Here is a 15,618-nt window from a genome sequence, read left to right on the forward strand (position 1 = left end):
TATGAAGTTTGTTGTTATTATCATTTATTTTACACTAATTATAGGTCTTATATTTATAATTCAGTAGTGGGGATGACCTATGAAGGGAAGGGAAAAAATGGAGTGAGGGTGATAGTTTAGTGATAAAGTGCTGTAGAAAAATACCATCAAAACTAAAATTTGTAGCTCTGTACTGCAGTTTTTCCTTTATTAGGGCCTGAGCACCTAGCGGTTTGCTCACACTCTCCATTCAAATATATAAGTATTTTTCTGTGTCCAGCTGCAGTTACTTATTATCTCTACACAACTGACAGTACACATTTCAATCAAACTTTGACCAGGTCATGTGGGTCAAAAGTCTTTACTTTTCTAAAAAAAGACTTGATGAAAATTAGGAAATTAATTTGTTTTACACACAAACTCATCAAAAGTTTTCAAATTATTAATTGAAATTACAGTGAAAGGGCCCAAAACTTGCATCATTTTGATAACACAGGTGTGAGCAAGATAGACATGTCTCACCCTGCAGAAAATTCTCATCCTCACACCGTTGAGATTTGATATTTCACCATGACAGAGGAAGTTGCTATAACTTTATTGTAAATGCTCCAGTCTGCACCAAACTTCTCCCAGCCTGAACACGTCTACATTACAATATTCCATCAGTAATGGAAACTGGCTGAATAGCGCCCCCTACAAAATTTCAGCGAAGCAGCCCCAGCAGCAGGAAAAATAGTGGGCAAAGGAAGTGATGTTTGTCTCTTTGCACTGTTTGAAAACAGCCCGGGTCTGATGACATCTACATGCCCTTGACAGAAGCCCTTCGACTGCACCGCAGCCTGACGTGCACAGAGGCGCGAGGGCCTGTTGAGCGCTGCTTGCAGCTTTAATTATTATTGTTATTCTCTGGCCAGGGGATGTCACTGAGCAACTCTTGCCCTCCTGCCTCACACATCCATGCCACCAACCTGACGCCCCCAATGGTTTGTTACACAGAACCATGTGAGAAGTCGTCCTTTTTTCTATCGTATTGTATTTATTTATCGGGACAGTGTACAGATTTTAACATAAATGATGCATTGTACCAGATTAGCTTCAAGCTAATTCTCATCTGCAGTCCCTTACAATTAAAAAATATAATAGCATGATAACAAACAGTACAAAGAAAAAAACACACAGGACACACTACACAAAATACAAAGCCACACACAACAGCACATCACATACACCCACAATGTCAGCCAGAAATCAACAATGCAAGCAAGCAAGATTATTTGAGAAGACCATGAGATCAAATCCAGACTCAGTGGCCACAGAGCTTAGCAGCCTTCAGTAGATTCTTCAACCTGGTTCTGAATGCACTGATTGAACTGCAGCTCTTCATATCATCAGGCAGGACATTCCACTGAGTTGTGGCTTTCACAGAGAAAGCTGACTTTCCAAATGCAGTGTGACGAAATGGTATGGTACAATCATGTAATAGAATGTTGAGCGAGTGGCAACAGCTTGGAAAAGGGCAGGCACTTTCAAAAAATACTTGGCAGGTGATTGGATGAACCATCTGTCTATCACCATCCATCACTCTTACCTTGCAAGGCAGATAGATTTGCGAGATCACAAGATCTCAAGATCTCAAGATCACAAAGTCATGCGAAACTGATTGGTCTGAGCCACCGTGGTTCGGACACAAGCTGAAGCCTGACAAGATGGATTCTTGCGTGATCTTGTGATGTTGTGATCTCACAAATCCAGCTGCCTCGCAAGGTAAGCTCCCCGATGCACTATGCTGATTAATCATTATAGCTTTTTCTGAACCATTATTAGCCACACTCAGGTTCAGCACTGATCCATGTTTTAAATTGACCAAGCAGAGATGTGTTGAGATGAAAACTCAGGAGCAGGATAGGCTCAGGAAATATATTAAAAAAACACGCAAATGTTCCAAACAAATAAGCTAGAAACTGAAGCTTTTTGCACCATTCAACCTTCATTTTGAGAGTTCTCACTGAATTATTTGTCACATACAGAGTAAATAAGTAAGTAAGTAATTAAAGTTTAGTTGCATGGCACTGTTCACAGATACAAAATCACAAAGTGCTTTATATTAATTAAAAAATACACTGAAAGGCAATATTAAAATGTAGCATCGACAACAAACATCGCAGGGCGAGTTAAAATCACAGCAACAATAAATTAATGAAATGTAAGACACAGACACAGAGACAGAGACACATAAACAAGTGCAAAAGTTCCAACACAGATGAGGAAATAAGACAAAATAACAACAACAAAAATATAATAATAATAATAATAATAATAACAATAATAATAACAACAATTAATAAAGTGGAGCCACTATTCAGACATGCTAACCAAAAGCCTGTCTAAATAAAAACGTGGACAGTATCTGGTTGGATTTTGGCCATTGTGCTATTGTAATCTGCATATTAAGCCTTGATAGACGAAAAAACTTGCCTTTGACTTGCAAGACACATCTCAAAGATTTGAGACTTGACTTGGAGTTGTCCTCTAAAGACTTCATACTTGACTTGGACTTGAACCCAAAAAAACAGCTCTGACTCAAAGTATTGCAACGGACTCTGTGACATGTTAAGGTTTACGATTATGTTACCAGTAGCCTAAGCTATCAGGCTGTGTTCAGAGATATTAGTCTAGTTAAAGCAGCTATAATCGATATTTTCTATAGAGGCGTCGCTCATAGTGCTGTACCTACAGAGAATTATCACCCACATCTGCAGCTCCTCTTGGCTTTACGAAGCTTTATGGGCGGGTTCAACTGTTGTTTAACTGAAACGACTCGTTGTTCCTTTTTAAGTCTTAATTTGAAATTTGGCCGGAAGATAGTATTTCAGTCTTGTTAACGCCCTCTTGACGCCGCTCCGCACCGATGCCTGCTCTACGGTACCTGGATGAGACAGACCTGCATCCAGCTGTGTTTACGCGCACCGTGCCAGGGCATAACAGACACGAGACAGGAGAACATTCACCGGCGGGTGGAGAGATTTCGTGTCGTTGTTAACCGTGAAGGGTGGCTAAAGTAGCAAGTGTCCCACGAGACCCGGTTGCTGGCTGGAGACGAGATAAGGGGCAGGGGGAGGGGGCTCATCCGTTGCCCTGGTGAATTCATTAACACGTTAGCATCCAGCTAGCTATATTCTTTGGTACCTGATGTAACAACGAGGTTTCCACCGAAAATCGCGAATGTCATCTCTCGTTTCTGGAGGACTGAGCTCGACATGAGTCTAAAGTAAATACCGCGTGCGGTTACGGGGCGATATATTGCGTTCGTAGAAGAAGAGGGGTCTTAGAGATGTAGAATTGGGTTTCATGAAAGGCTAGGGAGCTAGCAGGCTAGCTTCATGGAAATAGAGTTGAAGGTATGCAGCTGCTGCAAATCGTAGCTACAGGCTACATACCCAGCTAGCTAACATGGACTGTTTGGTTCCAATCAAAGCTGACGGTGTCTGAGATAGGTAAATACAATGATAACACTGTATTTGGCAGCCAGCTAGAAGGCCGACGCGACAATGGAGTCTTTCCTGCAGATAGCTCCCCACTCCCTGGCCATAGTGCTGTCCAGGGTCGGAGCTGGGGAGGCGGTGGGGGCCGGTGTGTTAGAGAGCGACGAGCTGCCGAGACACCACACCGGCTATGAGATTTTTGCCGATTTCAAAGCGGAAAATACCCAGCAACACGCGTGGAACCAACGGATTACCGAGGCTGTGTCCGAGACCTTCTTCCTGGGATGGATAGACGAGCATGTGCTGCTGATACAGGGGAAGGAGGACCATCTGGAGGTGCTGAGGGAAGGATGGATGCGGAGGTCCCTTAATCCGCCTAGGGGATTCACCATCAAATACCTGGGTAAGGCCTCCACACCGAACATTGCTACCTAAGTTTAGGGCAGCTATTATTCATATGCTTGTAGGTGTGTTTCCATTGCCATTCATCATCATCATCATTATCGCCTGTTTCTCTGTTGCGAACAGAGACTCAGTTCTCTCCGTGTTTCACATCTTTCCGTCTGACCAGCAACTACAGTATTTGGGTGTGATGTAAAATGAGTGAATGCTTTGAGATTATACACTGAATATAAAATACATCTTTAAGATGAGTATTTCCAAGAGAAAAGTAAAATGTTAGTGAGAAATTCCGATGCCTTGTGCCACATTGTAGGCTACATTTTCAGAAGCAATGACATCACAGGAAAAGTTGTTTATAATTGCTTTATCACTGTATCTGCAGTCTTGAAAAGTTTTGACTTCAGTTTCCTCAAAATAAAAAGGCCACCGAAGTTATTAAAAAGTTTTGTATTGCATTTACGAGTCTTTAATATCTTCTCTTTCATACTGTAAACAGTAATGTTACTCATACAATGTTTTTGTGTTTGTTTGCTGGCTGTCGGGAGATGTTGTATACCTATAAAATAGGAGTGGGAATGGATTGTTTTGACAGAGGATTGTACAGCTGTTCAATCATGTTTTGTGGTGTTTCAGTCACTAGACAACACTAAACACACACTACACACTGCTTGTTCCTGTTACTGACTAATTTTTATTAAACAACTTTTTTTTGTTTTACAAATAAAATGTTCTTTGATCATATCAGCTAAGACAATCACATTTCAGAGGGTGTTGTCCTGTACTTGAATAAAGCCTTAAACTTCTGGTTTGCATGGGAAAACAAGGTATTTTTACAACATTAAAACAGCTACAAAGTTCATACAGCTGCCCACAGAAACCACCTTCAACCATTTACTATCCGGACACAGCCCTTTCAGCTGCTGGATGTTTGAGTATTTCTGTTTGGAAACCCTGCAAACTGCATGAAATACAGTAGAACAGCAGCAGCCTGGATAATTATATAAAGGCAGAAAGTCACAGGTTTAACTCCTCCAACTGGCCTGAAATCATGTGTGAAAATGCAGTAAATACACTGTAGACACACAGCAGCTGACAGAAAGAGGAGGTCATATTACACAGAGAAATATTAGCTTTTTCTGGGTGAATAAATGTTAATGTGACTTATAAAAAGGGAAGCTAAAGGTCAACGAGAATGCTGAGCTTTCAAGTTTCATCAGGAGTCATTAATAACACCATCAAGCATATCATGTTTAATTAGTAAAGTATTTTAAAAACACACACAAAGGACAACCATTTACTGCATACTGCTGTTAGAAACAGTACAGTAAGCTGATAATTAGCCATGAACCATTAAAGGGGCCATATTATGAAAAACTCACTTTTTCAGTGCTTGTACGCATATATTTGGGTCTCTGATGTGCCTACTAACACACAAGCTGTGAAATAAGGACACCCAGTCATTTTGGTGTGGGCTGGCTTGCTCTGTACTCATGTGATTCAACAAGCCATTCAGATTTGGTGCACCTTCTTACATCACATGGGGTAAAGCTAGGCTAAGCTAAGCTAAGCTAAGCTAAGGGTGAAAGATTTGCCCGCATCGCGGGGCTGGACTGAGGGACAGAGCCGCTGCTTGCTGACAGAAGGCTGCTGAGCCCCAGCGAGCGCCAGCTGGGGGACAGAGTTGCTTTTTGCTTTTTGAGCCCCGGCAAGCTCTGCAGGAGAGAGGTGGCCGGGGAGCAGAGCCGAAGAGTCCTGCATCATTGCTGCTGCTGTCTTCTGGAGGAATAAACACCTGATTCTGCTCACCTGCGGGAGGATTTTATTTTTTAAACTTCTGGGATTAAGCTGGCGCTAACACTGGGTCACACACCACTTCCGCTGCTGGCATCAGTAATAAACATCTTAAATGCCGGTGAGTTCATATAACTTTAAAGTTAAACATTATGTAGATATGTATACACAATAACGTTGCTGCTGTATTTATGCCATTAGATGATGTTATTTTGAGTGTGGATGGAGCAGCTACAATGTTAGCATAGCTCTGATTGATCCAAAATCCATTCACAAAACAAGCATTCCAATAGTTTGCTTGTCATCTTGCAGACAGACCTGACAAAGGATGAATTGATGATGAAGTGATTGAATTTGATCCGTTTATTGCAATTAAATGATGACAAAATCAAAGTTTATTTACACTTGAACCGGCTATTCTGAACGGGGCTGTTTAGACAGGATGAGAATGCTGCTGTGGCTCCTTGTGGTATTTTGACCAAAGCATGTCAGACACATTTTATTAAGACCCCAGGGAACTATGTTAACTTGCCGAAAGGGAGTATAATATGGCCTCTTTAATCAAACCAATAACTAACAGCAGTCAACGTCAATAATAATAATAACCTTTAATAAACTTTGCTTGCCATGTATTCTGTGAAACACCTACAGCAAGGAACTTTTGCCCATGGTCTTAAATGAAAACAACGTTCAAGATGTCTAATGTTTAAATAAAATCTTAAAATATATAAAATACTCAAAGCTCAATTGTTAAATTAAATGGCAATATGAGGCATGATACCATCTTGTAAACATGGTAGTGAATTAAACTTCATCAAAACTTGACAATAACTTACAAATATGAACACACGTCTTGTCCTGCAGCTTAGCTTGTTGAACGAACCACCAAACAAACATTCACTGGGGAAAAGTGCATTACTAATGTCAGTTAGCAGCTAGATAGCTAATTAGCTGCTCAGCTGCAGTACATTAAACAGAGTGTAAACATACCTACGTATCTACGGACCTGCTAGATGCTGGTTTGGTCATTGTGCTTCATAATCCCTGTTAGCGACATGCTGTCTGTCCATGACTTGTAGCTACAGCAGTTTACTTTGTCTCAAATGAAACATTAAATTTTACAGTTACAGTTGTGTGCCGAACTGTGGAGGGCGATCCGTACGGATCACGGATCAATTATGTTCCATTACACCACTAGAATAAAGACAGTTAAGCCTAAGCTTAAAGATAGTGAAACATGGTGGCCCAAACTATCTGATGTTTCTGTTGGGCTAATTTTATGCACTGTGTTGCTTTGCAAGCATCTTTGGTTTGCTTTGTTGTGTGGGGATCAGCAGAAAGACCCAGAGTGGACTTTTGAGTTGTCTCTCTTTTATGTTTGTCAAACTGGATTGAACTGAACTGATATGGGGTTGTGGGGAAAACAAAACAGGCTATTTACTGACTGGATTGACCTCTGAGACTGTGGGACAAGTTAGACACGCACACACTCACACACCGAAAAACGTTTTCTCTGCTCTTGTTATTTATGTTATGACTTTGAAATTTTCTAGGGGGCACCCTCAAGCCATTTTGCAACACTGATGCACAGGACCCATATCAGATATCAAGTTATGCGACTACTGATGCATGTGCAAAGTTTTGTGAGTTTTCGAGCACCCCTACTACCACAGAAATGCTAAAAGTAATAAGGAGGAGCTGTAGAGCCGATGTGCCATTCCCTAGTCCAACTTTGATATGAAATGTCAATATTTACTAGTTTGAAAATGGGTGCAAAGTTTCATGAGTTCGTAAAATGAAAATTGAAGCACGAAATACAAAATGGCTGACTTCCTGTCAGGTGGGGAAAAAAATTCTAAAAATGTATTGTGTCCAGAATGATGAGAGCAATTATCCCACTGAATTTCATGAACATCCAAGCAACTTTGCCAGGGACCATTTGGCACCTGGCACTTTCGTGCTTGGGCCCTAATAAAAGCTGCAAGCAGTGATGAACAGGTCCTTGCACTTTGCACGCATTGAGGGAAGCAGCAGCCATGGTATCACTATTGGAGGTCTGCTGAAATGGTTCTGATTTGTCAGGATTATCAGACACTGTGTGAATGGGTAAAATATTATTTCTGACGTGCAGTACGTGGTGCTGGATATGACTTATTAGAAAATGTGTATACATTTGATGAACTATGTGTCATTTAGGCCTCACTTCCTGTTGCATGTAGGCAATACTACATAAGTGAAATATTAATGCAGTGATATATATTTACGTGAGGACAACTGACATGGATTTACATTTTCATGAATATTGGATATTGCATGTAGGAGAAAACTATCACTTCCTGTGTTCACTATTTGGCACCAGAGAACAACCACTAATTATACATTCATTCATATTCACATTCATAATTATACATGTTATTATACATATACATGTCATTTTGCTGTATATTGTGTAGACCACACCATGTAAATCAGATGTTATCAAACATGAGAAATTTTGGGCAGATTGGACATTGTAAAGTGGAGTTACATCAACTTCCTATTTAATACCTCAATCATGTTTTTGGCAAAATTGATCGGCATGCCAAGCCGAGGATGTGTGGATTATGGTTATGGTGGTTATGGTGATGTGTGGTTATTGTGGATTTTTTTTAGTCATCCTCCCTCTCTTTGTTCTTCAAAGGATGTCTATGTGAAAGGTACAAGAGTAGCGTAACTATGTTAAGGAATAGGGCAGTGCGTGTGTGTGTGTGTGTGTGTGTGTGTGTGTGTGTGTGTGTGTGTGTGTATATATGTGTGTATATATGTGTATATGTGTATATGTGTATATGTGTGTGTAACGTGTGTAGTTGCGCGAGCGCAGAGGGCGAGCGGCAGAAACGTGACGTGAACGCGAGCGGAGCAGAGGAAAAGTTTAGCAGTAAGTTGTCAATCTAGCAGTTAATGAACAGTACAGGCTACAGTTTGTCAGTTAAATGCAGCAGCTCCTCAAGACAAATAAAATAAGGCAGTCAACCTAGGGGAAACACTGAAATGTCTAGGAGGAGTTTGTTAAAGTACAAAGCCTGTAAATGGCTTCACTTTGCAAAAAAAATGCAAGTAGATTCAAAATGGCTGACTTCCTGTTGGACTCAGGTTATGGTTCCAAGAGGCTTTTTTTAAGTCCAGAGATGGTACACTGGCCTACCAAATTTCATACACCTACGTCAAATTTTCAAATTTGCTTTGACTTTGAAATTTTCAAGGGGGAACCTTCGAGCCATTTCGCCACACACAAACCCAAGACCTGTATCAGATATGAAGTTACGCCACTTTTGACGCATGTGCAAAGTTTTGTGAGTTTTAATTTGGGTCATCTCCAGCAATTCTGTGACTGTGGAAAGCGGAGGTGCGTTTCTCAGTGGATTTATCATTTATGAAGGTTAAAAAACAAATTTAGCCCCCATGCCCCTCGCGAAAATGTGAGCTAACTTTTTGAAAGCCCTAAATCCAAAATGGCTACCCTCTGCCATTTGGGAAATGATCTTTTCAATGGTTTGGCCTACAATGCTAGGTAGTACATTGTTTCTGGGACTTTTTGGGTTGAGGAATTTATAATTGATGTCGTTTTGATGATTTGACCTATTTTTGAACATCAAATCCAAGATGGCCACCAATTTTCAACTCCGAAAGGTCGGTTTTTCAAAGTCATTGTAAAGCCTTCATGAGAGCTTTAATGAGAGCTCTGCTTATGTTGAGTTGAGTTATAAACAGTAGAACAACAAGTAAGCACACAGAGGTCATCTCAGAGATAAAAAAAAAGTCAATGTTTGAGGTTGATTAGAAACAAAGCTTCTTTTTCTATGGTCACTAATTTCTGAATGAATTCAATTGAATTGAATGATAAAGGTGTTTATTAGAATACATTGGCATACATTTATACATCAATATCCACTTTATGGCAGTACAAGGTACTTAACAAAGTACTTAACAAGGTATTTAACAACGAATTTTACAAAGTATTATAACTGAATTTGCAACTTTACTATGAGGACATGGACAGCTACTCTTCATCTGAATTTTTTGATTCTCCACACTCATACCTCTCTTCATCGTTATTACTCTCATCTGAACCATCTTCTTCTTGCCCATAGAACCCTGAGGTGTGGTCACTACCAGTGATCACATTGAGAGGTATGATGATGTCTTCAACCTCTTCTGGTGGGGTGAGGTGATGTCAAAGGACTCAGCATCAAAATCCTTCATGCATGCCTGCAGGTCGTGAACTGCCTGCTCATCCGTCTTCATCCTCGCTGGCTGGCATTCAACATGTGTCCTATGGCGAGGCTGGTACTTGAGGTTCCGCCTCACAGTAGCGTTCGCCCTTGCAACGTTGTTTGGGCGAGAGTTGTTGAGAACAGTTGCTTATCGTTCTGTAGAAGCTGAAGTCATCCTTGCTTTAGCTTTGAGCTCAGATTCATAGTTGTTTCTATCCAAAGGTCCAGCGGCTGGCAGGAGTAGGGTAGCCCTGTCAACGACTTGGTGAAATGATTGTTGAAGAAGGCCATTTGCTCATCTGACAACGAAGAGAGCATTGCCCAACAATCTGGCAACCACCTCCCATAGTCACGGTTGTTGTATTGCATCACTCCAGGCAACATGTTGTATGTTGATGATAGGTACTCTGAGCCATTTCTTGCATGACATGCATCAAGATTTTGTACAAGAGGGTTGGACATCTCCATGAACGAGACCCAGAAGTCTCCCATGTCTGTGCCAGGTTTCTCATAAACTCTGTTGATCAGCTCATATATGTCACCATTATTCTCAAGATCACTACAAGCTCCTTGTAGAGCTTCCTTAGTCTCAGTTAGTACAGTGTGCAGAGTGTTGAAGTTCTCCTTGATGTCCTCTGATAGTTCCTCATGCTCAAGAATCTTTGGCGGTCATTTCTGGATAAGAGTCTCTCTCCAGAGCAGGATGTAGCTCATGCCCTGCCTGTAGTGCTTCCCTTGTAGTGGTTGGTCAACAGAGCCCTCCATTACTACCCCTGCTGTAACCAGAGTGTCTGCCATGACAGAGTCCTTGAATCTCTTGTAAACATAGCACAAAAAGTAAGGAAATTTGTGTTTGGTAGATTATTTCTTTATTGTAACAATGCTTCTTGGCAACAAATCTTATACTGTTGGAAAGCCTGTTTATTTCCCTTTTAAATGGTACCACATTTGTAAGGAACATGCATTTGTGGGAGGAGTTAGGGGTTAGGAGTTGGAGTGTGCTCTGGCTTTTGAATCTCATGTCACGCTTAGTCACATCTTACCAAACAGTCATAATATAATAATATAAGTTTATATTTAAGTTTAAGTCTTGGCAACATATCTTACAGGTCACACATTATTGGGCTATTTAATATGCTATTAATGAATTTATTAATTTGGAAATTGGCATATTCCCCACCAGACGTTTTGGCCATTGATATTTTCATCTGCTGGACAACTGCATGTGATACTGGCAAAAGCTGGCATATACCGGCTATAGCACAGAGCAGGATGGAGGAGAGACGTATCACTCCGCTACTCTATGCTGCGACTCCTTTGCTGCTGTAGACTCACTGAACAGACACTTCAGTTCATAACTGTAGCATCAGTCGTCTGACTAAGTATTGATAACACAACTATCCTTCCTCCCACGCATGATCATGTTTTGATTCAGAGTGCGCACGGGGAGGAGGGACTAATCAGAAACGGGTCTGTTGTCAATGTGTTTGTGAGAGAGAGAGTGGGGCTGGGGGCTGAGCGAATCTATGCCCTGTATGCAGCTGTACTATGAAATAAGATTTTACCCATTTGAAATCGTAAAAAAAAAATAAAACAATATAGGAAATCAATATGTGGCGGTAAATGTTGATATTGTGGCAGGCTGCCACAAATAAATGAATGTATGGGAAACCCTGAGATTGAGATATAACATGTCTGGTGCATGTAATGACTCCCCTGCCCATCTTGCCATGAAGTGGTGGTGTAAACATCACCATATTTGTCAAGTCCTGACCAGTTTTTAGTTTTTGATTGTAAACTCTCCCATTTACCTTGGCTGATAGTATCAGAGGATTTACCAGGCTTGCCACATTTCAGTACACATTCATAAGACATGCTTTGTCTTGTTGGTGCTGTAGAAGTATAGAGCAGTGTGCACGGAGACCTGAAAAAAACAAAAAACAACAAAATATGTGGACATGTTTGCCTAACTACTAACTAACAGGGCAGAAAATCCTAACTTAGCCTTAGCTCTTTCAGTGATCCAGATTTAGCTAGCTAACCCTCTACACATAAACAGAACGTTTATAACGATATCAAATTGTGGTGGAAGTTGATCGAATAAGGGACACTAACAAAGAGAATTTGTCTTTGTATATTTACTTAGCTTTTGCGCAAAAGGACCGAAACCAACAAAGTCACAGTCAGCGACTGCCAAGGAATTGATCCCGAGTTCATCCTTACCAGGGTTTTTATATGCATAAGAACAAAGAGTCAGTAGTTACATTCAGTGAGGGGATAAACATCAATGGTCTCAAAAAAGGTTAATGTGCAGGCTAGACTATATTTCAACCTTACATCATTTAGCACGTAAATGTGGTATACAGATCAGGCATTGTATTGAGAAAGACAGTTAATTTATAGTATCAGGGGTTTAAGTAAAGTTCAGCAGAAATGGAGCCAGCCATGCTTTCTACAAAACAGTATAACACAGAGAGTCACACTTAATACAAAGGTTATTCACTAAATGACAATTTTTCCTTTACACAAATATGTTTTTACATTTTTTATATCACTTCCTGAAAATGGTTTTGATGGAATTGTAGTCTGTTTTTTTGGAAACCAGGAAACTACTAACAGGGTGGAAAGTTTTGAGCTAAGTTAGCCTTAGCTCTGTGAGTGATCCAGATTTAGCTAGCGAACCTTCTACATATAAACAGAACTTTTATAAGTATATCAAATATGTTTTTACATTTTTTGATTGTACCAACTTTAAGAGGGCAACTTAGGGGCAGCTGTGGCTCAAGAGGTAGAGTGGGTCGTCCACTAATCAGAAGATCGGCAGTTCGATTCCACATGTCGATGTGTCCTTAGGCAAGATACTTAACCCCAAATTGCTCCTGATGGCTGTGCCATCTGTGTGTGAATGTGTGTGAATGATTAGATTTCCTCTAATGGGCAGGTTGGAACCTTGCAATGGTAGCCCCTATACCCATTCAGAGTATGAATGTGTGTGATTGGGTGAATGTGATTTGTAGTGTAAAAGCGCTTTGAATGGTCGGAACGTGCTATACAAGTACAGTCCATTTACCATTTACCAAGAGTGTGACAGAGTAACATCATTAAACATGAAAAAAAAAGACATGAGTGAAAGTTTATGCTGACCCTATGTTACTCCCTTGAGTTCCTTCCCAAAAAAAATGTCACTTTTTGAAAATGGTTTCAATGGAATTGTAGTCTTCTTTTTTTTTTTTTGGAAGGTGAGAAACTATGAACAGAATGGAAAATGACTTCAGGGACACACAGTAGCCTAAATGATGAAAATGGTAAAAAAAAATAACCATAGTTCTTCCTAATATATATTATCAGAGAGAGTTTAAAATGGCCTATAAAATAAATAAAGAATATTTTGAGTATTTTACAATTTTATGGCTTATAGTTCTTGTCGAAGTTGATTACTTTGCATTGGGGACATGGTAAAATCAAGCACATATACCAAGATTTGTTTCTCATCAACTACAAACGTTGACCTCTTTGATCTCTGAGATCACCTCCGTGTACTTACTTGTTGTTTTACTGTTTATAACTCAACTCAGCATGAGCAGAGCTTTCAATAGAGCCTAATATGAAGGCTCTGTGACAACTTTGAAAAATTGACCTTTAGGAGCTGAAAATCAGAGGCCATCTTGGATTTGAAGATCAAAAATAGGTCCAATCATCAAAACGACATCAATTATGAATTCCTTGACCCAAAAAGTCCCAAAAATAATGTACAGTGCAGCACTGTAGGCTAAACTATTGAAAAGATTATTTCCAACATGGCCGTTGGTGGCCAATTTTGGATTAAGGGGTTTCAAAAAGTTAGCCCACATTTTTGCGAGGGGCATGGGGGCTAAATCTGCTTTTTAACCTTCATAGATGATAAATCCACTGAAAAATGAACCTCCTCTTTACATGTTCACCAAGCAGGTCTGAAAAGTGAAGCGAATGTGGAAGTGCCTTAAACCTGCATTCTTTCTAATGTCCATCAGGCTCCACTGGCTGCAGAAAGAAGTCTGATAGTATGGAAGTCTGAGGCCCTGTTAACACCTGGTATTAACATGCATCTCAGGTGATCCGACAGCTTTAAGTATGTCTGTTTACACCTGGCATTAACATGCGTCTCTACATGCATACTGAGTGACCACTTGTGATTGGATCTTACTTCCCTGCTCTATATGCAAATAAACACGGACATCATTTCCGTTTTCAAAGACCAAATCCGTTTGTTATTAACCAGCGGGAGGACTGAACTCAACTTGTTTGATAACAGGATAAATATTCAGGATATATATATAAATAAATAATATATAGAGTTGGAATAGAGAGAGAGAGAGTGTTATATGCAGCAATCTCCCCACAGCTGCATCTCTCCATTCAGAGACACCGTGCGCATTTACGCACAAGACACAGCAGCACTTCATTCCTTATTTAAATCTCCGACATACCGACAGCAGTGGTCAGGATCTAATATTAATTAATGTTCTGTGTTCTACACATCCAATATGTCAGCTGTTACACACACACAGTCCAGGTTGATACTGTTTGGAGTAAAGCAGTCGCCCTCCTGATAAATCCTGAGCTCCATTATGTCGAGCAGTGCAACAAAACTAAAAACTGTCGTTATTAACTTGACAGGACAGAGGAAACTAACCAGCTATGTTTAGCTTCTGAATTTTATTTAGACAGACAAGTGAAAAATTAATGGTTTAATTTCTATTTTAATTGTCAATTTGAAGAGGGAAACGAAAAAAACAGGAGGTCGATTACATTTTTAATTCATATGAAAAATAAAATAATTTGTTTATCCTGTTATCAAACAAGTTGATGCCTAGTCCGCCAGAAAATAGAGGACGTCAGTTGAGTAGGCAGTCCTTCATTGTGGCCCAGGATACATTGCATTTACACTACTAAAAGAATGTGGCCACATGCGGCCCAGACCACCCCTGAATGTGCTCTGAATGATTGGATATCAATCCGTCCTCAATGCGTCATGGGTGCGTTTACACCTGTATTTAGAGCTGTTCACTTGTGATCGGATCACCCGAGACGGATGTTAATGCCAGGCTGCTGCTATTTCTCATGAAAGTTAATTGTAACATTTTGGTCGCCTAAAAAAGTCTTGTTCGGCATTTGGTTGTGATAAAGGACCCTCTAAGGAGTCAGATGTTCAGTTTTTCCGGTGAGTACGTTTTGTTTATACGGTTTCAGGCCTATTTTTCACTAGGAAAAATTAGCATTAGCATTATCACTGTTAACCATAGATTGTAAATGCACCATGCTAACCAAGCTAGCAGCTAGCGCTATGGTCAGCTCCAACATCCAAAAATGGTCACTTCTGGCTCTAAAAATCAAACATGGCGACTGTCAAATCCAAGATGGCAATGGTCAAATCGCTACACTCAAGGCTTCAAAATGGCAGATCAATGACGTCACGGTGACTACGTCCATATTCTTTAACAGTCTATGATGGTCACAGAATTGCTGGAGATGACCCAAAAGCACCTCAAAAATGCTAAAAGTAATTAGGGGGCATTATAGAGCTGATGTGCCACACCTAAGCTCAGTTGCGATACTAATGAAAATATTTACTAGTTCAAACATGGGTGCAAAGTTTCGCAATCTCTACAAAAACAACAGATTCCTTGCACTTAAAGTACCAGGGACTGTTTTGTCCCTGGCAGTCTTGTGCT

General features: G+C 40.3%; 1 protein-coding gene across 5 annotated transcripts in view; it reads left to right on the top strand.

Annotated features, from left to right (window-relative positions):
• The first annotated feature begins 2,295 nt into the window (after window positions 1–2,295).
• LOC121902038 (storkhead-box protein 2-like) overlaps window positions 2,296–15,618 on the top strand; it is a 134,126-nt gene continuing 120,803 nt past the window's right edge. For 2 of the 5 annotated variants that reach the window (XR_006097439.1, XR_006097440.1), the window contains exon 1: window positions 2,296–3,864. Coding sequence is in view for 3 of the 5 variants with exons in the window: in XM_042419217.1 (XP_042275151.1) it covers window positions 3,528–3,864 (337 nt within the window). In the remaining 2 variants the exon portion in view is untranslated. The remainder of the gene's footprint in view (window positions 3,865–15,618) is intronic. The other 3 variants (XM_042419217.1, XM_042419218.1, XM_042419216.1) reach the window with 2 other exon arrangements.

This window comes from Thunnus maccoyii, chromosome 8, assembly GCF_910596095.1.
Source record: "Thunnus maccoyii chromosome 8, fThuMac1.1, whole genome shotgun sequence".
Classification (NCBI taxonomy): domain Eukaryota; kingdom Metazoa; phylum Chordata; class Actinopteri; order Scombriformes; family Scombridae; genus Thunnus; species Thunnus maccoyii.